Source organism: Trichosurus vulpecula, chromosome 5, assembly GCF_011100635.1.
Source record: "Trichosurus vulpecula isolate mTriVul1 chromosome 5, mTriVul1.pri, whole genome shotgun sequence".
In the NCBI taxonomy this organism is placed as follows: domain Eukaryota; kingdom Metazoa; phylum Chordata; class Mammalia; order Diprotodontia; family Phalangeridae; genus Trichosurus; species Trichosurus vulpecula.
Genome location: NC_050577.1, coordinates 290,030,145 through 290,057,749, shown reverse-complemented (window position 1 = coordinate 290,057,749; position 27,605 = coordinate 290,030,145). Strand labels below are relative to the sequence as shown.

The window sequence follows — 27,605 nt, the reverse complement described above, 5'->3', positions numbered from 1 at the left end:
AACAGCTCGGCAAAAAGAGGCACAAAACATCACTGAAGAAAACAGCTCCTTAAGAATGAGAATCGTCAGACTGGGAGCTAATGCCTCGATGAGACATCAAGAAATAATAAAACCACGTACACCGACGTGTCACTTACAAAGTCAGCGGTTAAGTGACTGTCCCAGGATCCTCCAGCTTGTCCAAGGTGGGATTTTAACCCAGAGCTTCCTAACACTCTACCCCCTGTGCTCCCCCCATGCCATGGGTCACCTAGGTCTGGTCATCCATAGCCCAAAGAACAATGGTCTGAACCATGCTGGACAATTTTACTTTCAGAGCTGAGAGTTTTTAGCACCATCCAATGTCTCCGGGGCCCAGAGGCCTGTGCCAGTGTGCGTGGCTGGGCTCCAAAGGTTTCCCTTGAAAAATGTCTTACTTCATGTTTTAAGGGCACTAGAGAGAGAGTGCAGTTCTCAAGAGATCCTGACACCTGGTATGGAGCATGATGCTGCAGCTCCTAAGTGTAAGAGGTCAGGATGCAGGCAAGTCTGGAGAAAAGGCTCCTCTGAATTCTGTCATTTGTTTTTATTTACTATTTAATATTTACTATTGAAAATTGCGCATCATTCTCCATTTCCCTGGTTCTAACATTTGAAATATAATCTCTCCAAACCCAGTGGCATTTGTACATTTTCATTTTATCTTTACTCAAAGATACCTTTTTCCCCTAAAAAAAAAAGTTTACTTATAGAGCATCTTGGGAGAAAAACTCAGCAAGGAGAGAGCAGCTCCCAATGGGAAAGAGAAGGGAGGTGGAAAGGAGAAAGGACAGAGGGAGAGAGAAAGGGGAGGAGAGGGAGGAGGAGGAGAGGAGGCAAAGGGAGAAGAGAGGGAGAAAGGACAGAGTCAATCAGAAAACATATAAGAAAATAAATAAAATAATAAAAAAGCCAACTATGTGCCAGTGTGCCAAGCACTGAGTATAGATACAAATATGAAAAAGAAACACCGTCCCTGTCCTCAAGGAGTTGACAATCTGAGGTAAGACAACACAATGAAAGCAAAAAGGGGGGCAGGGAGAAGGGAGAGGAAAGAGAGAAGGTGGAAAGGAAAGGGGGTGAGGAAAGAGGGGAAGGGGAGAGGGGAGGGAAAGAGGGAAGGGGGAGAGGAGAAAGAGGAGGTAGAGAGGATGGGGGAGAGGAGAGGGGGAGGGGAGGAAAGAGAAAGAAGGAGAAAGGAGGAGAAAAGGGAAGGAAGGAGAGAGGGAGGGGGAAGGAGAGAGGGAGGGGGAAAGAGAGAGGGAGGAGGAAGGCAAGGGAAGAAAGGAGAAAAGAAGGAAGAGGAAGTAGGGAAGAAGAGGAAAGGGAAAGATCTGCTATTGGCCCAACCAAAAAAAAAAAACCAACAACTAAGCAACATGAAAATAACTTACATTTCTTCTATATTTAGCAGTTGTAGGGTGGGGTGAAGAAGGGTGTGTCAGCTTTTCCGGACGTAAGGCCCCTTCCTTTTATATACTTTGCATTCACCTACACATGTACGTGTTTCCCCAAAAAGAATGCTCTCTCTAAGGGCAGCGACTACCTCACTTTGGTCTTTGTATTCCCAGGGCTTAGCACTGTACCAGCACACAGTAGGTGCTTAATAAATGCTGATTGACTGAATATGGTAAGTGAGAGGGAGAAGCTGGGTAGGAGAGAGAATACCACCGAAAAATGAAGCTCTACCCATGCTTCTTTTTCCTCAAAAAAAAAAAAAAACTAGAGTCCTTGCAGGAGAGGCATAGTCAACCATACTTATTCCTAGGGCTCTGGATAAGATGAGTCTTGTCTAGCAGTGGTTCTGAAGTTCTGGCAAACCCCAGGGAGGAGGGGGAAAGGGAGGGAGGAGGGGGAAGGGAGAGGAGACAAGAGACGGAGGAGAGGGGAGGGAGAGGGGAAGGAGGGGAGGAAAGAAGGAAGGGGAGGGGGAAGGGGGCTAGGCCCACCCCCAGGCTGACAGACTGCCCTCAGAGCCCAGAACACTCAAACCTCCTAGCCTGTTCAAGGCCAAACCTTGCTTCAGTACTTGACCACTGTCCCATTTCACTTGAATCATGATTACAATTACTTTCATTTCCACCGACTGCTAGTTGAACAGGCATCCATCCCCTCCCACCGGGTCCCACCAGGTAGGGCCTACCGATATCCCTTCCAGGATGTGCATCCCCAGCCCTCAAGCACAGCGCCTGGCACAGAGTAAGTGCTTAGTCAGCCTCTTTGCTCACTGATTGCTTCTCAACATCCTTCCTCACCCACGGTACCAGAGCCAACCTGCTCATTTTACAGATGAAGCAGCTGAGGGAAAATGACTAGTCCACAGTCACACAGGACTAAAAAACCTCCCAATGCAGCCCAGCGCCTTCCTACCTCCTCACAGCTGGCATTGCTTAAAAGCCTCTTTCCACCCCAACTAAGTGATTAGAACTACCAGTGAGTGCCTCCGCATCCCCTTGTAACTTTGTATATACTTTGTATTTAATTACGACGGCATGGGATGGTTTTCGTGTTTATATACTCATCCCTAGCACAACTCGGGGGCACCGAGTAGTGAAAGGATCAGGATTCAAAACCTAAGAAGGCATTCTGACAACGGAGAGAGGGCTTGAAGTCAGGAGATGAGAGTTCAAAAGCCAGTTGGGTGACTTCTTGGTATTTTCTCATCTAGGTGGATAGAGTGTTGGGCCAGGAGTCAGGAAGACTCAGCTTCCTGAGTTCACATCTGGCCTCGGACACTTACTAGCCGTGTGGCCCTGCACTTAACCCCGTTTGCCTCAGTTTCCCCACCTGTAAAATGAACCGGAGAAGGAAATGGCAGACCCCTCCAGGATCTCTGCCAAGAAAACCCCAAACGGGATCACGAAAGGTCAGTCATGACTGAAACAAGAACAACAATAACATTTTCTCATCTGTAAAATGAAGACAATGCCAGTAGCACCTACCTTCAGGGGAGGCTCAAAGACCACAAAAGCACTCCAGAAATGTCAGGGGAAGGACTTGGATCATTTCTACCTTTGAATCACCCCTTTCTAACACAATGCCTGGAACACAGCATTAACACCAGCTGGGAGGCTGGTTAAAGGTCCCTTCCAGCTCAACCGAAGTTCCTGGAGGACTGAGATGGCGCCATTAGTGCCGGTGTTCATGACAATGCCAGGCACAACACGATCAGGGATTAGCACATGTTTGGTGACTGCCTGCGGGTCGGGTCCGTTTCTAAGCCCATGATCCTCTGAACTCAGGGAGAAGTCAAGTTCCTTGAGGACAGAGACTGCCTTGTACTTGTCTTTGTATTGTCCCTAGGGGTGCCTAGCACAGGCTGGGCCAGTCAATAAATGCTTAGTTCCTGATGGATCAATAATAAATAAAAAAAAAAAGGTCCAGAAATGGAAGAGTACTGCTACCAATGTTATTTTCCTCTAAGGGGAATTCACTAACCCTGGGCCTTAACTTCTAGAATTTCTTACGAAAAAAAAAAATCAGGCTGCTCCTGGTATTTGTATGGTGTCAACTGCTAGGTAATTGCTTATTAAAACACACACATACACACACACTCAGTTCTCTCTCTCCCTCCTCCCTCCCTCCCTCCTTTCTCTCCTGTTTCTCTCTCTTCTATCTCCCCCTCCTCCCTCTCCCTTTTTTCCCTCTCCCCCTCTCCTCCTTCCTTCTCTCTCCCTCCCCCTCCCTCCCTCCCTCCTTCTCTCTCTCTCTCCCCCCCCCTTTCTTCCTCTCCCAGTCCCTCTGTCCCTCTCCTTTCTCTCTGTCTCTGTCTCTTTCCCTTCCCCCTCTCCCCCTCCCTCTCCTCTTTCTCTTTCTCCCCTTCTGTCTCCCCCTCCCCCTCCCTCTCCCCTTGTCTCTCCCCTGAGAACGCTAGCCAAAAAGGCAGAGAGCCCTCCCCTTAGCTTGTGAGCGATCCATCTCTGCCAACCCTGAGTCCAGTTGAATTCCTGTGCCCAGCCCCACCCTTGGAATGTCACGGTTCTTTGTTCCCATCACAGTTAACCCAACTTTTCTGTCCTCTTGCTAGTTTTTGTTTGGAGAGATACAAAAAAGATTGAAATAAAGGGGGCCCACACTGAAATAGCTCCCGGAGATGCCCCTGGATCTGCAATCACACAGCCAAGATAAAGCAACAGCCGACAAATTACAGAGAAAGTTTCTTTCGATCTCTCCCATGAACAATAATACCCATGATGCACAGGACAAAAGGAAATCCAGCCAGTCCAGCAGAGTCTGCTTCCCTTTGGGGAGCGACTGAAGCTGGGGGGGTGGGATTCGGGAGTCTCTGAGAGACCCCATCCTGGCGCCGCCACTGGGGTTTCTCCAGCTAGAGGAGGGGCTCATTGTTGGGACCTTCCTCCCCAAGCCCTGCAGTAGCTCAGGGTCTGCCTTTCAGGTTAAGGTTAGAGACTTTCCCCAAGTTGGAAGGGACCTGAGAAGCCATCTGGTCCAAAGTATACAGATGTACAGTAGCTGCAGATGTAAATAGCTACATTGTGAAGGAGCAACAAGGCATGCATTTTATACGGTGCAGAGTGAAGAAAGTCATGGGAATTTCATGTACAAACAACCTCCTCTGCTCCTCCCTCCAGTAACGCTGCGAAGGAGAACAGGACCTTTTGTCTGGGAGCTTTTCAGGAATGCGGCAGATTTCAAGCTGGAAGGAACTTCTTGATGTCTTTTTTTTTTTTCAGAGGAGTAAACTGAGGCCTAGAAAGAACCTAGAAAGGTTCTCCAGGCAGTAAAGTGGCCATGATGGGATTTGAGTAAAAGCCCTCCGGCTTGGGGCATTTACCTAGTTTAGCCTGGCAGTTCCCTCAAGCTGGAAGGGACATCATAGACCTGCAAGTCCAATCTCATTCTACAAATGAAGAAACTGAGGCCCAGGAAGTCGTGTTTTGCCCAAGGCCAAACGGAGCAAGAACTGGGTTCAGAGTCAGGAAGAGCTGATAGGAGGGTGGGAAGTGGTCAGGGTCATCAGAGATCGCTTTAAGCGCTACCTCTGACCTACCATAGGCTGGGTCATTCTGGGCAAGGGACTCAGTGGCCCGAACAAAGTCTCTAATACGACCAGCTGCAGACCAGATGCTGATGCCCTGGTAGAGGGCTTCCTCCCTGGGATTTCCCTAGGTTGATGAATTCACAGATCCAGACCACGTTTTTAAAAAACAATACTTTAAGTCAATGAGACATCAAGGATAGGCCCTCCCGGGCCTCAGTTACCTCATCTGTAAGATGGGGAGGTTGGACCAGACGACCCAGCCAAGCCCTCTCTTCATCCTCTATCACGCCCCCGGAAAACTCATCGTCCTTCAGGATGTCATCAGCCCTGGTACTCAGAAGTCACCGTACCCTCTGCTCCTCTGATTGGAAAGCCGGAGGGCAGCCTCCAGCAAAGAATTCCTCCCAGAGACTCCGTTTAAAGCAGGATCATGAGTTCGGCCAACTTTTCATTTCCCACCAGGCTACCCTTCTTTGCACTGGACTCCATCATGCCCCAGCCCGGTGCCTTTCTTTCCCTTTCCATCCCCCCTTTTCAGCTTCCTCCTATGGGCTATCTTCCCCCATTAGACTGTAAACTCTCTGAGGGCAGGGACTGTCTTTCTTCTTCATTTTTGTGTCCCCAGCACTTAGCATAGGACCCGGCACATAGTAGGCGCTTAAGAAACATTGGCTGACTGGCTATTTTCCTTTTCGCATTTGAATCCTCAGTACCTTAGTACAGTGTCTGGCACATAGTAGGTGCTTAAGAAATGTTTGCTGACTGGCTATTTTCACTTTTGTATTTGAATCTTCAGTGCCTTAGTACAGTAGTACCTGGCACTTCGTGCTTAAGAAATGCTTGTCTAAATGAACTGAATGGACAAGGTATGGATGAGTCCCAACCTGTACAGGTAAAGGGAGTGACTGCGCAGGTACAGATGAGCTCATGGACTGATCAAAGACTGGAAGCCCATTTCCAATTCCTGCTAATTGTTCTTCTCACATGGTGTGGGATCTAACACCTTGTTGCTACATGTTATAAAGAAAGACCCACCTTCCCAGGCTGTCTGCCCTTGTTTTCACTAAAAGAGGACAAGGAAGAAGAATGAGGGATTTGAAGTTGGGGGGTGTTGCTTCTTTGGGTGATTGGCCTCAATTTCTTAATCTGTCAAATGCCGGGCTTAGAGCCAATGACCTCTGAACTCTCTTCCAGGCCCACAGCTGTGACCATAGGCAGAGGAAACAAAATCCTTGAGCCAAATAAAAGTCTTCCTTTCCTCTCAGCAGATCAGACCCTGCCAGCCCTTCCTCGAGCCCAGCCTGCTTGTGAGCATCCTAATGCTTGTGGTCTGACATTCCTGCTCTGCTCTTCCCTATCTGTGTGACCCAGGGCAAGGAATTTTCCCTTTCTGGGCCTCAGTTTCCTTCTGTGTAAAATGAGGGGGTTGGACAAGGATCCCATGGTCACAGATTCAGACCAGGAAGAGAACTTAGAGGCCCATCTACTCTAAACTTGTTATTTTATAGACACTTTGCTTTGGAAACCAAGCTAAACCCAGAAAGAATGTCACCTGCCCAACCACACAAGGAGTAAGTAAGTGGCACGGCCTGAATCTGGGCCCCATTTCTATGATTCCAAACTCTGAGTTCCCCTACAGCCCTGCAGCTGGAAGCCTGGTGATATCATGCCCCTTGGCAGCCTATTGAAGAAGACTTTCTCTGCCTCAGTTCCTTCATCTGTAAAATGGGGACAGTATGGCAGCCACCTCAAAGGACGATTGTGTGGCTCAAATGAGATAATAAATGTAAGTTACATTATTGTTGTTGTTCAGTCGGGTCTGACTCTCCATGACCCCATTTGGGGTTCTCTTGGCAAAGATATTGGAGTGGTTTGCTATTTCCTTCCCCAGCTCATTTTACAGATGAGGAAACTGAAGCAAACATGATTAAGTGACTTGCCCAGGGTCACCCAACTAATAAGTGTCTGAGGCTGGATTTGAACTCAGGAAGAAGAGTCCTCCTGACTCCAGGCCCAGAGCTCTCTGCTGCACAAGTGTAAAGCATTTTGAAAACCTTAAGCCATATAAATGCAAGCTAATCACGCAGACTCCTTCTCAGAAGAATGTTTTTAAGGAAATAAAGTAGAATTACAAAGAAAATCAGTTCTATGGAAATAAAGTTAAGAATCCCCACGAACCAATGGTTTCCATCAAGCAGACTTCTGGGGTTCAGTTCCAGCGCCTTCCAGACTTAAACAAAGGGAACTCTTAATTCCTTAGGAAAATACATTTTGTCTTGGTGGGAATGGAGTAAAAGCACACCTGGCTATTTATTTCCGCCTTGACTGAGGTACACACGACTGTGGAAGAGACAACGGTTGCTCAGGGCATTAAGAGGTGGCTTTGAGAAGAAGCTTATTCTTCTCAGAAACTAAGCAGCTTGGCCTGCTTTTCCATTTTTCTAAAGTGAAAAAAAATCCACAAAAAAAAAGGAAAAGAAAAAGAAAACTGGCACTGAGCAGCTCCACCCCTGACAGATATGACCCGCTCTGGGTCCTCTGCACTCTGTAAGGAAGCTCCTGGACAGAGAGCATGCTGATGCTTGCCCACACTCTAGGTACATTTCCATTCTCCCTAAGACCTGACCAGCAGAAAGGGGGAGTTGGATTTCCTCAATTAGGAATCTACTCTCTGCAGGTCAACATCCCCAGGTCCTTCTGCCCTGTCTTCACGCCCCGTGACGCCCTCCTGTTCCCTATCCTAGCGACAGGCCACAGGCTCTGCTTCCATTTCCCCATTCCTTTCTTAAGAGAACTGAACCAAATATTCTAGGTGAGGGCCTGACAGGGAGGGGAGGGGGTTTAGCTCCCTTGTCCCAGATGCTTGGCTTTTCATACTGGGGACTACCATGACATGAGTCCTTCTGTCGACCACGTTATACTGTGGACTAGTGGTGTATTTGCCATCCATTGACACCTTAAGTCTCTTATCTCTCGAATGGCTGCTAAGCCAGCTTCCCTTTTTTTTTTTTTTTTTTTTTGCAGGGGGGAAGGCAGGGCAATTGGGATTAACTGACTTGCCCAAGGTCACACAGCTAGTACATGTGTCAAGTGTCTGAGGCTATATTTGAACTCAGGTCCTCCTGACTCCAGGGCTGGTGCTCTACTCACTGTGCCACCTAGTTGCCCCTAAGCCAGCTTTCCTTGACCTGGCCCCCTTCCATTGAGCTGTTCAACCTTGGTCCACTGCATCCCCATTACATCGGATCACCTTTGTTTTAGACTGTTGACAACTTTTCCAAGGTTGGTGCTGTCAGATAATATATTAGCGATCCCTCCCAGCCTTGTGTCGTACCAAACTCAAAAATGATGGTTGTTCTGGGGACCACAGACCCAGAACTAGAGTGGCCTCAGAGGATCCCATCTAGGATAATTCCCTCTTTCCAAGATGAGAAAACTGTACTCAAGAGAACTTTAGTGACTCATCAAGATCATCCAAGTAGGAAATAATAGAGGTGGCATTTGAACCTGGGTCTTCTGAAATTTCTGCTGTACCTGGTTATCTTTTACTTTTACTGGAAAAGTCACTAAACCTCGTGGCCACTGACCCAGCAATAACAGTGCCAGTCACATTCCCCACAGAACGCAAAGACAGAAGGAAAGCCCTCAAATTATAGCATATATACTTATCTGTTGTTAAGTTTTAGGCCCCTAACAGAATGGAAGCTCCTTGAGGACAGGGCCTGTTTTTCCTTTCTATCCTTCTGACTCCCAAGCTTAGCAAGGTGCCTGCAGACAAGGGTGGGCCCTAGCATCCTGTGGTCTCCTTTGGTCCTCACGACAGCCTTGGGAGGCGGGTCATGAAGGCATCATCGTCCACATTTTGCCAAGGAAACTGAAGGGGATAAATGACTGGCCCAAGGTCACATAATCGGGATCCAAACCCAGGCCTTCCCACTCCAAACACAGAACTCTCAGCACAGCACTACATAGATAGGGCCTGTAGCTGAATTTTGAACACAAACATGTTTGGCCAAGTCTTAAGTGAGTGAAGCAAAAGGTTATCAAGAGAATGATTCAGATTCTGGAGACAGAAAAATGTTTGCCCCAAAGAGACGGAGACAGACAGAGACAGAGACAGAAACACAGAGAAAGACAGAGAGAGATGAGAGACACAAAGAGACACACACATGCAAGGGACAGAGAAAAATACAGAGTGCCACAGAGACAGAGACAGTAAAAAAGAGACAGAAAGGGACACATACAAACACACAGAAAGAAAGAGAAACATGTTCACAGTGGCAGAGACACATACATAGAGAGAGAAAGCCACACAGAGAGATCTATACAGAGACAAAGAGAGAAAGAGAGCTCCAGAGACAAAGAAGAGACAAAGACAGATGGCAAGCTCAGTGGAGACACTGACAAACTTAGAGATGGACACACAAAATCGAAGTCAGAGACAACAAAATCCTTCAGGGGCATGCACTCCTGAGGCAACTAAAGGAATACGGCTAACTCCTCTGATTTAAGAGGCGGTGCCCTGCATTGGACTTACTGGGCGTCTCTTCTAAGATTTCCTGGAATTTCGTCCTTTCGTAATCCACCAACTGGCGCTGAAGGTGGGGGCGGAGGCTCTTGATGGTGAAATTGACCATGTCGAGCTTCATGAGGTCCAGCACGTGGAAGATTTGTCTGTAAAAATCAGAATGAGGATGAGTTAGAGAGGGAGGGGTAAGAGAGAAAGCAAAAACCAAAGCCTATGCTGAGAAATTGCATGGGCTGATGGAGATGTATGTGGGATGTATATGTATGTATATACATATATACCTACATATATGTGTGTGTATATATGGAGAGAGAGAGAAGAAGGGGGAGGGAAAAGGAGAGAGGGAGAGGGAGAGGGAGGGAGGAGGAAAGAAAGAGAGAGAGGATGAAGTAGAAGAAGAAGAAGAAGAAGAAGAAGAAGAAGAAGAAGAAGAAGAAGAAGAAGAAGAAGAAGAAGAAGAAGAAGAAGAAGAAAGAAAGAAAGAAAGAAAGAAAGAAAGAAAGAAAGAAAGAAAGAAAGAAAGAAAGAAAGAGAGAGGGGGGGAGGGAGGGAGGGAGAAAGAAAAAGATCCAGGAAAATAAGAGACATGACCACTACAATAATTTAAATGGGGGGCAGGGGAGAGCAATAAAACAAGAAAAACTGAGTGCTGGGTAACTATAATGATCAAACTTGGCCTTGATGAAGAAAGAAGGAAATGTCCTCCTCTTCTTTGCCAAAGTGGACCATGGATGTGGAACACTGACGATACCGTCAGATGTGGCAGATGATTTGGTTTACTGAACAGCCATCTTTTTTTCTTTTCTATTTGCCATTATATGAATGGTACTCTAGGTTGAGGAGAAGGGAAGGATGTGTTTGGAAATGAAACTGACATAAAAACAAAAGATATCAATAAACTGTTTTTAAAAGAAAAAGAAAACAATGTTTAAAACATATATATATGCCATCTCTCCTCCTCCCCCCAACAAATCCCACAAAATCTCATGGCCCAGTAAAATGAAGTAATTCTTCAAAGAATTCTATGGCACTATATTACAATAGGCTATGTGGTATTTTAAAGTATTATTAAATACTATCTTACTTATTTAAAATTAATTTTTACTAATAATGAGTGCTTTATTATTAAATACTATTTTAAGTATTTTATACTTACGTATAAAATATTTTTATATTATATATACTTTAGTATTAGGTATTTAAAAGCATTTTATATACAAAATACTTAAATATAAGATATAGGCATTGAGTATGTTAAGTATAAAAGTATTTTTTACTTAAGCATAAGATATAAAAGTATATCAATGATAATATTTATATTTTACACTTAAGTATAAAATACTTATGCTGATAATTTTATCATTTATCATACTTATATTTTGTACTTAATATTTATATTTTACACTTAAGTATAAAATACTTATGCTGATAATTTTATCATTTATCATACTTATATTTTGTACTTAATATTTATATTTTACACTTAAGTATAAAATACTTATGCTGATAATTTTAAGTACAAAATATAAGTATTAAGTATATTAACTATAAATATAAGTATTATATACTTTAAAATACTTTGAAATGTTTTAAGATATAAAATATCTGAGTGAGTCATTCCATCAAGTCATAGATGGATAGAAAGGAAGTAAGCCACATAAACAAATAAATAAATAATAACTAAATAAAAATAAAGGGGGAGAAGCAATTAGATGCTGTCATACACACCCCATATATTGATTTGTTCGACAACTCTTTTTTCCATAAGATCCTGTATTTAGAGCTACAACAAATCTTAGAGGCAATCCCCCCATTTTACAGATTAGGAGAACAAGACCAAGAGAAGTGAAAAGACTTGGGCAGGATCACCCAGTAGTGTCTCTGGCCTTCCTGACTCCCATTGCCATTGCTCCATCCTGCTTCCCAACTGTGCCATATGGTACAAAAGAGGGTTTTATTTGGTGGTCAAGCGGTGGTGGGAGGGGAGATAGTGGACTCCAAAAAAATGTGGGAGCTTGTAAATTCTAATGTCTTTTCCCCTTCCAGAATACCTTCTGTCTAGTCTGCATGTATCTTGTATGTATCTAGTTATCTATGTGTTATTTCTCCCATTACAATGTAAGCACCTTGAGGGCAGGGACACTTTTTTCTGGCCTTTCTTTGAATTCCCACTGCTTCATACCAGTGCCCGACAAATAATAAGCGCCTGATAAATAAGTGCCTCTGATGATACAGACTGAAGTCCAGCCTTGCAGACCCACCCTGGGTAATTCTCATCCATAGGCAGCCCATTAGGATGGTTTAAAAAAAAATAAAGAAAACTTTTTTTTAAAAAGACTTTCCACCAGATATCAGCAAGGGCCTAACTAGTCCCTCAGCACACTGCTTCCATTCTCTTCCATTTATGCTGAAATAGGAGGAGAAAAGGGCCATGCGTTACCAATGTGAAATACTGTGTATTCCTTGGATCGACCATTCTGAAACTCAGATCTCAAAGAGCTTAACAAACAGTCCTCACTAGTGGGCCAAGATGTAGACTTGGGGTCAGAAGACCTCGCCCAAGCTGTGGGCCATGGATGTGTCTACTGGGTGGCCTTTGGACATCACTTCTCCTCTTTGGGGCTCCATTGACTCCTCTGAGGTTGGGCTATGTCTCTTCTAGCCCTTGCACTAAATGATTCTTCGTATTGGGGTAGGGGAGAATGGGAACCTGTGGTATGAGCTTTCTATTTTAGGGTGAGAGATTTCTTAGGGGGCTTTCCCACCACCACCACTTCCTCCTCCCTTGAAATCAATCAATAAGCATTTAGTACCTACTGTGTACCCAGCACTATCCTAGACACTGAATACCAAGACAAAAAGGGAATAGTTCAGTGAAAAGAGCCCTACCTTGGGAGTCAGAGGACCTCAGTTGAAATTTCACCTCTCATACAGTCTGTATGACTTCAGACAAGTCACTTAACCCCACACTGGGACTCACTTTCCTCTTCTATGAAATGGACTAATTCCCTTCCAGCTCTAAATTTACAATCTTATGATAAGTCATTGGTCCTCTTTGGGCCTCAGTTTTCTCATCAGAGAAATGAGAATGATGGAGTAGTTAGAGCAGGACTTCCTTTTCAAAATTTCTGATCCTCCTGCCCTCAAGGGGCTTACAGTCTATTAGAAGAGCCAGCATACCCATAAAAGGGCTCATACAAAATAAATACAGGGTAATGTTTGCTGGAGAAGGAAATGGCAAATCACTCCAGTACCTTTGCCAAGAAAAGCCCATTTGGGATCACGAAGAGTCCAACAACAACAATCTTTGCTGGAGAGAAAGCACTCCACCCAAGCTGAAGGGAAGAATGTCCACTTCTAGAGGTCAGGGACAATTCTCTAGTGCTCTAGAGGAGACGGAAGGGCTGCTTTAATGGAGACCCAGCACGCAGTAAGCGGTCAGTAAATGCTTGCTAGACTGCAGAATAGAATCTCTCCCAACACCAACCTCAACAGCTCCACAATATTGCCAGTGACTTTGAGTTCCTTGATGTCATCATCCCGGACAGGAGCACACATCTTGCCCATGGTACTGATGACGTAGCTGGCCAGTCCCTGGATGTCCACGGCGCTGTGCTCAGCCTGCTGCCGGATGAGGTCGGTATCCAGAACTTCACTGATCTGGGTCCGGAGTCGGTTTCCACCAGGAGTCAGAAAAGAGAGAAGAGTCTGTGGGGGAGGGAAGAGAAAGGCAAGAAAAAACCCCAGGTAAGAGAATTTGAGGGCTGGTTGAGGGGTGGGTGGTTTTCCCTAAATTAAAGAAAACAATGAAAATGATGCATTAGGAAGAAAAGTACATGGAACAGAAGGAAGCTCAGAGAGAGACAAATGGGATAGCCTTGTAACTAACATGCTGAAAGAGTTATTACATCCTACTTTTAAAAACCAGCATATAATGGAAATTTGTGGTTTCACGTACATTGTTCTTTTGTTGTTTGCATAATAACCATAACTCTTTCCACGTAGAAATACTCAATTTGCTAGTATTAGTCAAGTTGAGAATTTAAAAAAAAATTAAACAATAAACACCAGAGGCAGTGTGGCCTGGTGGACGGACCCGCCCTCGGAGTCAGGATTGAATGTCTGCTCCTTGACAGGGGAGATTGCTTCATTCTTCCCCCACCTAGTACAGTGCCTAGCCCACAGTGCATGCCTAATAAATGTTTGCTGACTGACTGCCATCTGGATACCATCTGTATGAGCTAGAGAGGTAGAAAGAATGGTGGATTTGGCAACTGAAGAAAAAGGTTCACATCCTGTTCTCCCATTTATCACCTGTGACCCAGGGCAAGTAACTTAACCACCCTGGGCCTCAGTGTCCCCATTTGTGAAATTAGATGGTTGGACTAGTTGGCCTCTGAGGACTTCCAGCTCTAGATCCCAGTTCACTTAAATTCTATGGTCATTTAATCTCTCTGGGACTCACTTGTAAAAGAAAGTTGTATGGGATAACCTCAGAGGTCCCTATCAGTTGGGGAGCTCTGAAACTATGGAACAATCTATGAGCCAGGGGGCAAGTTACTCATTACCTCTGTGTCCACAGGCAACTCACTACCTCACACTAACCTGCAAAGATGGGGTCGATCTGCATTGTATGTAGGGGCTTCCTTACTGTGAATTCTCTATGCCAGTGAAATCACAGGTTCATACCAAGGGAAAAAAATAAAAAGCTCTGTACCCATGGGAGCCAGCTCACTCCAGGTGTAAGCAACCTGGATGGAGGTAGTTATGGAACAGGATAGACGGCCTTGGGGATCAAAGCTTCCAAAAGAATGCGCTGTCCTGATCCCACTTTCCTTCTTCCTCTCCCTAGCCCTCTTCCCTTTTCCTCTACCTAGTCTTTTTCTCTTCTTCCTGTCCCTATCACTCTTCCTTCTTCTTATCTCTTTCTCCCTATTCCTATCTCTACCTCTCTTCCTTTTCCTTTTCCCTCTTCCTCTCCTTAGCACTTTTCTCTTCTTCCTTTCCCTCTCCTCTTCTTCCTCTCTTTATCCTTCTTCCCTCTTCCTCTCCCTAGCTCTCTTCCCTCTTCCCTTCCTTAGCCCTTTTCTCCTCTTCCTTTTCCTCTTCCCTTCTTCCTCTCCCTCTTCCTCTTCCTCTTCCTCTCCCTCTCCTTCCTCTTCCTTCCCCTTTTCCCTCTTCCTCTCCCTAGCTCTCTTCCCTCTTCCCTTCCTTAGTCCTTTTCTTCTCTTCCTTTTCCTCTTCCCTTCTTCCTCTCCCTCTTCCTAGACCTCTTCCCTTCTTTCTCTTCTTATCCTTCTTCCCTTCCCCCTCTCTCTCCTGAACTAAATTGCTTTCCCTGCAGCAAATTCCCAATATAGCAAGCCTAAAAGCAGCAGGGCTCAGATCGCCCAGAGTTCCTGGCACCATTTCAAAACCTTTGCAGATAAGCTGGCAGAAGCAGAAGGGCAGGTTGTAGGGCATGGTGTCCTGAGAACACCAGATAGGCCAGGCCTGTGCTCTTCCACTGAGGCAGTTTTCTAAGGTAGTGTTGTTCAGTGGTTACAGCACAGACCTTGGGTCACAAGACCTGGTCAATGCCTTGGCTCTGGCATTTACTACCTGTGTGTCCTTGGAAAAGTCACTTCACAGGTAAAATAGGGATTATAAGTGGCATTTCTACATAACTTTATTTCTGTCATTTCTGTAGATTGACTAAAATCCTGGGAAGAAAGGGTAATTATTGTCTCCAACTGTTCAGAAGAGGAAACTGATAGTTCATTGAAAGGAAGCGACTTGTCCAAGGTGACACAGTCAGTATGTGTCTGAGGCAGGACTGAACCTGGTGCTCCTGGACCTATGGCTCTATCTCTACCCACCACATCACACTGCCTCTCACAACAGCCCAGGCATTTCCCAGCTGTGTGATCATGGGCAAGTCAATGACACCACCCTGAGCCTTAATTTCCTCCATCTGTAAATAGGGGGGTTGGTTTAGATGGCCCCTTTCAGCTCTAAAGCTATGACAGAAAACGGGATAATTCATGTAGCAGTCAGATCAACAAGCCACATCTGAGGGATCTGCAAAGAAGACACAGATTCTGCAGCTGGCACTGACTTTGTCCTTCTCTCATTTTCCTTCCTTTGAGACCTAAAGAGCCGCCTTACTGACACCTATTGCCATGCATCTTGTATGTATCCACCCCCATTCGAAGGTAAGCCCCTTGAGGGCAAGAACTGATTTCTGGTCTTGCCTTTCTTTATATCCCCAGCTCTTGGCACAGTGCAGGACACATGGTGGGCGCTGAATAAATGCTTGTTGGCTAGTTCAAAGTATAGGAGACAGCACAGTGCAGAGAAGAGAGAGGGCTGGTCATGGGGTCAAAAAGTCTTGGTTCCAAGCAGTGCTTGTTTGGAGTCTGAGGCCCTACCAAATGGAAGTTTCTCCCTCCTCTTTGAGGGCAGGGCCAGTCAGACTAGATGGCCTCTGGGGCCCCTCCCAGCTCTGGAGTTTTCTGCCAATGGGCATGCCTGCAGGACAGCCTCCAAGGCTTGGAACCTCCCAGGGCCCCTGGAAGATGGGAAGTTACACAGGAGTTACCCATGAGTGGAAAGAACTGTTCACACTAATCAATTCAGAGGGCCAGGCTCCTCCCCACTCCAAAGCAAAACAGAGGAATGCAACAAAAAGTCAAAAGGTACATTTGCTAAGTAAAGATCAAAATGACACTTTGCCTCTCCTTCTCTCTACTTTGTCTCTGCTTTTGGGGTCAGTGGCGGGGTGGGGGAGGCATATTTTCTCCCCTAATAAAAGTAAGCTCCTTGAGAGGCAGAAGCTGCTTTTTTAAAATTTCTATTCCCTGCAACTAGCACAGAGACTGACAGGCACATAGTAGTCACTTATTGCATATGTGTTGAGTGGACGGACGGATGGATGGATGGATGGATGGATGGTGTTTGTCCTTTGTTCTTGAAGAGACATCAGGGAGATGAGGACATGACTTGCAGTTGACGTTGATTTGAGTGAGGGAGGGCTGTGCAAGGTCACCAGCCTCACTTTCTCTTCCAGAACCATCTGGGTCCAGTGATCAGATAATCACCAGGATGACTGGAGATGACCCAGGATGCGAAGGGAGACCCTGGCCCTTTTAGGCTCAGGCCTTTTTATGTTCTCACTTAGAGTGAGGTAATGGCCATTCAGTGAATAGGCCTCTTTAAGAAGTGAGTCAAGGGATGGCCTAGAATGGATGGATGGATTGATAGATGGATGAACAGATAAATGGATGGATGGATGATAAGATAGATAGATGAATGGATGGATGGATGGATGGATAGATAGGTGAATGGATGGATGGATAGGTGGATGGATGGATGATGTTGCAAGGTGCCAAGTGGATTTGATAGGTCTTTGCCATAAATGTGTGGCTCTCCAGGGGTCTGTGACTTACAGACTGGGAAACACTAAAGCACTATATATAAGTTAAGCTTCTGGTACCTCTAGGTAGGGACAGAATGGAGAAAAGGACAGGTGGTGACAGACAGAGAAGAAATGAAAAACAGCAACATCCCCTCTCTAGTTTTGCCATGTGGAGCAAAAACAAAGTCTTTGATGAGCGCACGACAGTCTTAGAGCTGAAAGGGACCTCAGAAGTGCCAGCTCCACCTTTTCTATTTTATAGTTGAGGAAATTGAGGCCCAGGGACGGGAAGTGACTTCAGCTCTCAGATCCAGGGCTGGGAGGGAACTTAGAGGCCAATTAGTCCAACCCCTTCATTTTACAGAAAGGGAAACTGAGACCCAAGGAGGGGAAGAGACTTGTTCAAGGACACACAAGCAGTAAATGGCAGAGATGGAGTTCAAATCCTCTGACTCTTAACCCAACTGGTTAGTTTCAAAAATGAAAGAAGGCAAAGTGTTTTTAGAGATAATGAGAAGAAGGGAGAGAAAGAGGAAAGGAGAGAGAGAAAGAGAAGAAAGGAGGGAGGGAGGGAGAGGGGGGGAGAAAGAGAGAGAGAGAGAGAGAGAGAGAGAGAGAGAGAGAGAGAGAAGGAGGGGAAAAGAGAGAGTAAGGGAGAGAAAGAAAGAGGAATAGAGGGAAAGACACAGAGAGAGAAGGGAAGGGAGAGAAAAAGAGAGAGGGAGAGAAGATGAGGGAGAAGGAAAGAGAAGGATGGAGAGAAGGGGAAAGGAGAGGAAAAGAGAGAGCAAGGGAAAGAAAGAGGGAAAAGGGGAGAAAGAGACATAGAGAAAGATAGAGAGAGAGAAAGGAAAAGAATGGAAAAGAGAGAGGAAGGGAGGGAAAAAGAAAGAAGAGGGAAAGAGACAGACACATGGAGAGGAGAGAGAAAGGAAAGAGAGGAAGGGAGGGAAAGAGAGAAAAGGGAGAAGAGGGAGAAGGAGGGAAAGAGGAGAGAAAGGAAGGGAGGGAAAAATAAAGTGAGAAAGGAAGGGAAAGAGAGAGAGAGAGAAGAATGGAGGGAAAGAGAGTGAGAAAAGAGAGAGGGAGGGAGGAGAGGAGGAGAGAGGGAGAGAGCTGATCACGGGGCACGGAGTGCCATCAACTTGCCTCTCTTATTTCCTCAAAAAGCTTGATGGCGTGTTCATACTCAGGAGGATCTTCACTGAGTTCCGCCTCCAGGTGGTCCCAGAAAGCCTGGTGAACGATATGTTTCACTCGACCTGCCAGGCTGTGAGGTAGAATTGATCACCGTGTGAAAATCAGCTAAAGCAGCCTTTCCCAGAGGCCAGAATTCCAAGCCTAAGACTGGTCCCTGAGGATGCCCATTCGCTTGCCAAGCTCAGCTCAGAGGCGCCAGCACCTGTTTGAGTCAGCCTGGTCCCCAATCCAAGCTTTTCTGTGGGGAGGCAGCAGCTGCCGGAGGTGGGCAGCTTCAGCCCTGCCCTCACAGCAGGGCGAGGCAGGTGCTTGGGGGCTTGGTTCTACGCCTAGAGTCTATAGGCTATCAAACAGAACACTCATCAAGTTCTGCTCCCTTGCCACGCCTCACAATCTTAACAAGGGGTAAAAAAGATAAAATAATTATCAGTGCCAGGAGGGATGAAAATTCATCTCCCCAAAGAATTTTCCCTATAACCCCCACTGTGTCTGAAGATATAATGCCTTCTTCAGATATTGTAAGCTACTACTCCTTGCCATGGAGGCTTTGGGGAGCCACAAAGATCTGAGTTCCAATCCCAACTGACACATACTCCTTGAATAACCCTGGGCAAATCGCTTACCTTCCCTTGGTCAGTCTCCTTCTTTGTACAATGTGGGGGTTGGACTAGGTGATTGCTGAGACCCTTCCCAGCTCTAGAACCAGGATTCTTTCTGGTCATAGATTTCCCACCTGTAATACGGGGCTCACAGTACTTGTTAAAACAGCTTCCTAAAGTTGTTGAAGGGCTCCAGTGAGATAACATGTACCCAGCACTTTGTAGACATCAAAGTAATAGAAATGGCTGCCGTGGGTATTCTTCTTGGGGCTGGAGGGGAACCAAGAGGCCATGGGGCCCAACCTTCTCATTTCACAAAGGAGGGATGTGAAGCAGAGAAGGGATTTCCCCTAGGGTCACAGTTAATAGCAGTGTCTGTGGCAGGATTTGTCCCCAGGGCTTCCAGACTCATGGTCCAGTAACCTATTCACCACACCCCACTGCCTCTCAATAAAGTCTGGCACCCAGAACTGAACCCAGTGCCCAATCTCTGCAGCCCATCTTGCCCAGACCAAAATGTCTGGCCACTGGCCTAAGCAGGCAAGCAGCTCATCCTCCCACGGGATCAAACGTCCCCCGAGGGGGAGAGGATTCTGGATGACCACAGAAGTGAATTCAGTTATCCAGGGCCCAACTTCGGACTCAAGGCCTAGGCTGTGACTCGCCCCTGACACAGATGCGCATCCACTCACCTATTCTCAGGCAGGGCTCCCTGACTGACGTGAAAGTTCTCATTCACAGCAATCTCATGAGCAAGCGTCATGTTGGAGATATTCCTCGCGGCAGCCATCACTTCATCAAACGTCACCACTCTGGGCGGGCTTGTAGCTAAAGGGGAGAAAAGTCCAGGGTGACTCAGAGCCTCACTTCTGGAGAGCAGTGGCCTCACACCTGACGACCCTCCCACATTCTGATACCGCTTATATTCTGATCAAAATCTTTCTTCTTTAAAATAAGAACAAGCATGTATTAGGCACTTAACACGTGCTAAGAGCTTCACAAATATTACTTCATTTGAGCCTCATAACAACCCCAGGAGATGGGTACTATTATGATCCCTGTTTTATAGTGGAGGAGACTGAGGCAAACAGAGGTTAAGTGAGTTGCCCAGGGTCACGCAGCTACTAAATGAGGTCACATTTGAACTCAGGTCTTCCTGACTCCAGGTCTAGGACTCTGTCCACACCTTGAACTTCATATAATACTCTGTCCTCTATTTCTCTGTCTTTCATCTGAATGTTAAGTTCCTTGAGGACAGGGATTTTTTTTTTTGGTCTTACTTTGTATCCCCAGGGCTCAGCCCAGTGCCTGGGTCATAGTAATTACTTAATGAAATGATAATTGAATGATTGATCTCTCTTATTTGGCCCAAACTTGTGTTCGCATCAGTGTAGGGAACTTCTAGTGTGGAAATTCCCTGTACCAGTGCAGTTCAGAGGCTGAGTCAATCAATCAAACCATGAGAATTTATGAATGTACTGGGTGGGGACCAGGGCTACAAAGACAAAGAGGAAACAATTCTCTTTCGGAGGCTAATATTCTTACTGGAGAAAAAGAAACATGTATACAACAAATAGATACAAAGTATATACACAGAGGCTACAAGATAACTGAGGGAGGCACTTGACTAGTAAGTGTCAGAGGGAAGATTTAACCAAGTCCTCTTGATTCCAAGGCTAGCCATGAATGAATGAATGCATGAATGAATGTAAAGTCCTTTATTAAGTACTTTGTTATTGTTGTTCAGTTGTTTCAGCCATGTTCAACTCTTCGTGACCCCCTTTGGAGTCTTCTTGGCAAAGATACTAGAGTGGACTGGCATTTTCTTCTCCAAGTCATTTTACAGATGAGGAAACTGAGGCAAACGAGATTAAGTGACTTTCCCAGGGTCACACACTAGGAAATATCAAAGGCAAGATTTGAACTCAGGTCTTCCTGACTCCAAGTCCAGCACTCTATCCACCGTACCACCTAGCTGCCCATATTAAGTAACTATTATGTGCCAAACACAATATTAAGTGCTGGGGATTCACATCTAAAGGGGAGAATATTACTCACTATGTACCATGTTGCTTCTTTTATATTTCTTACTCACTGAGCTTGGAAGTGATAAAACTAGATTTTTTTATTCATTTAGAATTTTTATTACTTTAGATGCACTAAAAAAAGTTTGGGGAAAAATTGGTAATGAAGTAGGTACCCACATACAATGGAGAACGGAGCTGATGGGAAGCAAAATAAAGAAAAAGCAGGAGAATCATTTACACCGGGGCTGTCCAAAAGGCCCGCAGTGCGATTTATGCGGCCCACCTAGAAATTTCCATAAATGCTTTAGTAAAGAAAGCCGAGCTACGGCAGAGCTCTCCCTAAAATGGCAAATCAAAATATATTGTCTATTGTTTCAATAGACACCTAAGGTTGGCCAGCCCCGATTTACACAACGGAGGTAATAATATAAACTATCACCAACTGTATAATTATCAGTAAGAGTCATTATTTCTAATATTGATAATTGCTGATAATCTAATTTATCATGCATACTTATTGTTCATACTAATTATTAGTAATACTTATTACACATAATACTAAGTTATGATCCAAATAATACTTATTATTGATAATTATTAGTGATGTTATTTCCAATACTAATAGTATAAATTATGCTAATAATATGATTATTTGTAACATTAATAATAATTAGCCAAGCTAATTATTACTAATAATATAAATTATTACCACTGTTCATCAGTCAACCATGGGACAATGGGAACCACCTGACAGTCCTTAATTCCCGAGGGCTCCACCGATCTGGGACTTCTCTGGCTCTCTCCTTTATCTTCCTTCCCCAGGAAACTCATGACTGAGAAATCTCATTATTCTGCAAGACTGAGGCTGCTTGGTCCTCCCATTTTCTCAGTCCCTCCTGTCCCGCTGACCAGCCCCTCTGGCCAGAGGGTAGGGTCTTGGGCTCAGCAGAGTCTCCTCCCCATTTTCCACCAGCCACGGGGCTTTTGGACTTCTCTATCATACTCCCAGTAGGGGACCTCTGCCCTCTTCTCACTCACCTCTAGTGCATTCACCTGTTCAGCTTCCTTTTGTTTGTCATCTTCTGTTAGGTAAAAGCTCCTTGAGGGCACAGACTGTCTTATTTTTTACTTATATTTTATCCCCGGGGCTTAGCACAGTAGTTGACACATAGTAGGTATTCAATAAATGTTTCTTGACTGGCAAAAACCATTCATTAAAGACCTACTATGTGCTGTGCACTTAAAACCCTTAAACATGGGCAACACTCTGATGAAATAATAATGTACTCCATTTCTCACTGGACTCTCTATAAAGGGAAGTGGGAGGGGGTGGGGGTAGCTATTGGTCAGAAGGTAGCATATGCTTTGAGAGGCAATTGCTTTGTTTTTCTGTTAAAAGAATGGCTCAGTGGGAGGGGACATGCTGGGAAATTACTCTGCCACCAAGATAAAAGGCTAATCTTAGTAAAACTATAAACATTACACATTTTAAAAATAGCAAACTATAGGATGATTCTGTGTTAGAGGGGCCACAGGGAAGCCCCTGCTGGGGAGAACAGAGCGTAGTAAAATATTTCGCAATGCAATCAGTCACAGAACTGGCTCTGTTTCTGGCATTTTATTCTAAATGTATAATTTCAGAAAATGTATTGCCAGGTGTGGTGGCACATGCCTCTGGTCTTGTTACTGGGGAGGCCGTGTTAGGTGGATCTCTTGAGCTCAAGAGTTCTGAGCCACAGTGGGTTAAGCTGATTCAAACTTAGTTTCAAACCAATTTGGTGAGTTGCTGTGATCGAGGCGGGGCACCAGGCTGCCTAAGGAGGGGCAACCAGGGCTGGCAATGGAGCAGGCCAAAGATCCCATGCCAATCAGCAAAGGGGTCAAGCTTGTAAGTAGCCACTGCACTTCCAATCCAGTCCCCAAGGAAAAAAAAGATCAGTATCTTTTGTTTCTATATCCCCTTCATTTGCAAATATACCTTTCACCCTCTACCAAGAAAGCTGGCCTTAGAACAAATTTTAAAAAGAGGAAAAAAATCAACCAGTACACTAGCCCTGTCCAGCAGTATATGCAATATTCCATACCCAGAGACCCTACCTCTACAAAAAAGGGTTAGGGTTAAAAAAGGAAGGTGTTAAATATACAATTTGTAAAGGTGGCCTATCTGAACAAAAAATATTCACAGCTGTTTTATTTGTGATAGCAAAAACTAAACAGAATTGACCTGTCTCCCAAAGATTGGAGAATGGTGGAATAAACTGGTTTATTAATAAATATAACGTCATGTGATGGTGCCATAAAAATAACAAATGAGGAACACAAGGAAACATGGGGAAGTCTAAATGAAGCCAGACCAACAAAGAATAGCAGGAGCACGCTGACAAGGGAGCTGAAAAAGCCGTGATCGAGAACGGTAGACAACTGGAAAAGGGCCAAGTGACAAACTCCTTTTTTTGGTGTGAGGCCCGCTTGTTCCACAGGCTGAGATGAACATGCATGGCTGGGGCTGCCATCTGCATCAATGGAGGCAACGCCCACATTAATGAGCTTACAGGGCCAATGAGGTATTGCTGATTTGTGTAGAACCAGCCAATAGGGCATGCCCTTTGACTCAGACATAATACCAGCACTAGGCATATACCCCCAAAGGGGTCAAAGCAAAAAGGAAAGGGACCATACATACAAAAATGCTTAGAGGAACTCTTTTCAGAGGGGAAAAAAATCAAAAAATAAATAGAACTAGAGGCATGGTTATCCTATTGGGGTATGGCTACATACACACACACACACACAGAGTATATTAATATATTGTAACACATGTGATATATGTGTATGCATACATATATACACTCATACAAATTAAAGTATAGAAACATAACACATGTGGTATATTACCTCTACATATTATGATATATGAGTATAATATACCATGTGCAGTACATCAAATTCTATTTCTCTCTATATGTCAAAGTATATTGGCACACATACAAATTATGCCATATGAAAATAATATACCATGGATAGTAATGGTATAGCAAATTCTACCTCTACATATAAAATCAACGTAGTTATATATACAAATTATGTCATATGAATATAATACACCGCATGCAGCATAATATGCCAAATTCTATTTCTGCATATATAGAATTATATTCATATGCCATGTGTGATATATGAATTTTGGAATACGGAGTACGGATTTTCAATCTAGTTGCCGTATATATGCAGTTCTGGTCTTTCTGCTCTTAAGTGGTATAAATTCATTTAAGTATTTTCCAGATTTCCTTATCCTATGTGGGGTATATGAATATAATATACCATACCAAAAATATGTTATTGTTCCATGAGAAATGACAACCAGTCACAGAACTGGCTCTGTTTCTAGCATTTTATTCTAAATAAAAGTAGAAAGTTTCAGAGGAAACTGGAAAGATCTCTACGAACTGATGCAGAAAGAAGGGAGCAGAACCAGGAGGAAAATGCATATGCTGACATCACCACACTTTATCTGGGGCCGCTCTGTTAAATGTTGAGGGTTTTACATAAAGTCTTATCCCTTATCTCATACACTTATCTGAAAACAAGAGACATGAAATGAAGATTCATGGAATCTTTTTTTGCTGTGATTTCTTTATAAAAATGCTCTCTTTTTTTAAGTTCAGAATTTTATTACATTTATTCAGCTGTTTAGTTGATAGCTTTTAAGTCTATGATTAAAAAAGAAAAGTTTTAAGGAGCTGAAATGGGCCTCTCCCCAAATACCAATAAAGCCAGCCGAATCAAGCTAACCACCTAAAGTCTGATTTCACAATGGACGGTGTGCAACATGGCTGAGCTGGGCTGTCAGCTTCTACACAGGAAGCTGCAGGCTCAGTCTGAAGCTTTCTCATCAGAGGAGCAATGACCAGAGAATGGCTTTTTTAGCTATAGAAACTCATGAAACTGACTATGCAGGCCTGCAGCAGCTGTGATCTGCATTGGTAAAGAAAAGGCCCACAAGAGGAAAATCACAGTCCCTGAAGGATTGAACTCTACACTATCTCATGGCTAACAAAGCACTTGCTGGAGGAACAGAGTCAAAGGACCTGGTTTGCAATCCTGCCTCGGTCACAAAACTCCTTCAGTGACATAAGGCAAGTGATTTCCCATCCTCAGGCCTCATCTTTAATATGAGTGGATTAGAATAATGATGTCCCAGGTCCTTTCCAGCTCTCTGTGCTATGGGGCATTGGGGCCTTCATTTCCTGTAAAATGTAGGAAATCACCTCTATGGTCTTAATCACCTTTATGGTCCCTAAGTCTATGATCCTAAGTCCCAATTTTCTTTCAGAATTTTCTCTGGAATCTCAAGACAATTTATTTTATGACACCTTGACTCCTGAACCATTCTGGGCCACAGTGCTCAGATCTGTGAAATGAGCATTAGAGAGGGCCTGAAAGGTTCCTCTGACCTCCGACCAATGGTCTATGAGCCTCATAGAACCTGTCAGCATATAAAGATGGGCAAAAGGTGCCCTCTCTTTGACACATCCTTCCATTTACACTGTCTATACGTCTATGGACGTACATAGGATTCATTTGCATGTAAGGTCCTTGAAGGCAGGAAGTATATTTTTGCCTTTGTCTCCCCAGCACTGAGCACGATGCCTAGCACATAATCAGCACTTAATAAATGCTTGCTGGATGCATGACTTCACATGTTAAACTGATATATTGTATTGCTTGCCTTTACAATGGGTAGTAAAGGAGGTGGAGGTAAAGAATTTGGAACTCAAAATATTTAAAAAACAAACACTAAAAAGAAATAATAACAAAATAAACAAATAAAAATAAAAAGTAAATAAATCACATAGAAAATAACAAATGCTTAAATGCTTGTTAGCTGACACTCGAGAAATTACTTTCTTCGAATTGTTTCTTATAGCCAGTGATCAAATAAGGTAATGTAGCTCAAATACTCTGCTAGGCTAAGAGAACTATATAAATGTCAGTTGCTGATGCCATCCTTATTATTACTACTACTGCTGAGAAGCAGTGTGGTAAACAGTGAGTAGAGAGCCAGCTTCAGAGTCAAAGACCTGGGTTCAAGTCCCATTACTGGCTGGGTGAGCCCAGGTAAGCTGCTTGATCTCTCAAGGTGCCAAGCAAGTCTCTCAGGGTGTAAGTTGAGGATTGCATAATGACCTCCTACACTGATGAAATCAGAAATCTGGAACCAAGAAATTGCTGCTGCTACTGCTGCTGGTAGTACCGATTTTGGGGGTGACATGTGAAACTGTTTTTGAAACCACCAGGAAAACCCTCTGGTTACTTCACTTCCTGCCTGGACCATTGCTCTGGGCCATGCAACTCAAAGACACTCAAAAATCTCACCAGAGGGGGAGAAATGCATGAACATTAATTCATCCCCAGAGCAGGGCTTAGGCTAGTTGCCCCATTACTGTGAGTTTGGCAACCAGGAAAGGTGCCCCATGGGAAGGACTTTATTTGGACACAGACAAAAGTCCAAAGCCTGGGGATGCTTTTCTTCTCTTAATTATGTCTAATTTATTCTGCATAGGGCTTGCTTTGCATATATTTGTTTGCATGTTGTCTCCCTCATCAGACTGTAAGCTCCTTGAGGGCAGGGGCTGTCTTTTGATTTTGTATCCCCAGTGTTTAGCACAGTGCCTGGCACATGGTAGGCACTTAATAAATGTTCACTGATCGACAGTTGTTTGTATGGCGTTTCCCCTATTAGACTATGAGTTCCATGAGAGCACAAACTGTCTTTTGCCTCTTTCGTATCCCTAGCACTCAGTGCAGTGCCCGTCACATAGTAGGTGCTTAATGTTGATTGACTGACAGAAGTGGCTACTCTAGTTTGTACAAACTAGTGGTGCTGGGAACGGGAGGAAAATTCAAGCAAGGCCATCTGTGTACTGGGCCTTGCAGAGCACTCGGTGAGGAGTCTGAGGACCCACATTTACTAGCTAGGTGACCTTCCTCTCTGGACCTCAGCTTCCCCCTATGACAAGCGAGTGGGCTTTGGCCTTGGGGGCTCTCTTTGTCCATCAGAAGCCCGATGGGACCAAGGTTGATAACCTCTCCATTTGCTTACAGGCTGGAGAGCTGGACTTGCTCGAGGAGTCGCTTGTGAAACTCTGCCGGGAACACTCATAGTCACTGAGGGAAGCTGCGCTCTCCGACATCCGAGAAGAGTCCGAGTCGCTTGTCGGGTCATCGTTCACCGAGCGCTTCTCATCATTAAAGGGCATTTTGTTGCGCCGTCTTAGAGTAAATGGAGACACCTGCACGGACAAACAACCCCCAAATCAGTTTTTGGGGGCACAGGGAGTGGAAAATACAATAATCTAGCAAAGCTTGATGGCTGGAGAGCCCAAGGCTGGAAGGGACCTCAGGAAGATCGCTGAGCCCACCACTCCTGCCCTGAGATGCAGCGACAGAGCTCTGGACCTGGTGTCAGGAAGACCTGGCTTTCAATCTACTTATGTGACCCTGGGCAAAGCAGTTTAATCTCTCTGTGCTTCAGTTTCCTCATTTACCAAATGAGAGGGTTAGACTCAATGGTGCCCCCTCTAAAGTCCCTTGCAGCGGTAAATCCACAATCCTGTTCTCGTTCAGTCTTTTTCAGTCACGTCCGACTCTTCGTGACCCCATTTGGGGTTTTCTTGGCAGTGGTACTGGAGTAGTTTGCCACTTCCTTCTCTAGTTCATTTTACAGATGAGGAAACTGAGGCAAGCAGGGTGAAGTGATTTGTCATGAGTCATACAGCTGGGAAGTATCTGAGGTCGCATTTTAACTCAGGTCTTCCTGACTCCAGGTCCAGAG

General features: G+C 44.7%; 1 protein-coding gene across 5 annotated transcripts in view; it reads right to left on the bottom strand.

Annotated features, from left to right (window-relative positions):
- Positions 1-27,605, bottom strand: part of TCP11L2 (t-complex 11 like 2) — a 53,660-nt gene that overhangs the window by 12,937 nt on the left and 13,118 nt on the right. For all 5 annotated transcript variants that reach the window (XM_036760884.1, XM_036760885.1, XM_036760887.1 and 2 more), the window contains 5 exons: positions 26,874-27,063; positions 19,436-19,571; positions 18,094-18,214; positions 13,036-13,256; positions 9,558-9,694 (listed from right to left, as the gene is read on the bottom strand). In XM_036760884.1, coding sequence (XP_036616779.1) covers positions 9,558-9,694; positions 13,036-13,256; positions 18,094-18,214; positions 19,436-19,571; positions 26,874-27,030 — 772 coding nt within the window. In that variant the 5' untranslated portion in view covers positions 27,031-27,063. The remainder of the gene's footprint in view (positions 1-9,557; positions 9,695-13,035; positions 13,257-18,093; positions 18,215-19,435; positions 19,572-26,873; positions 27,064-27,605) is intronic.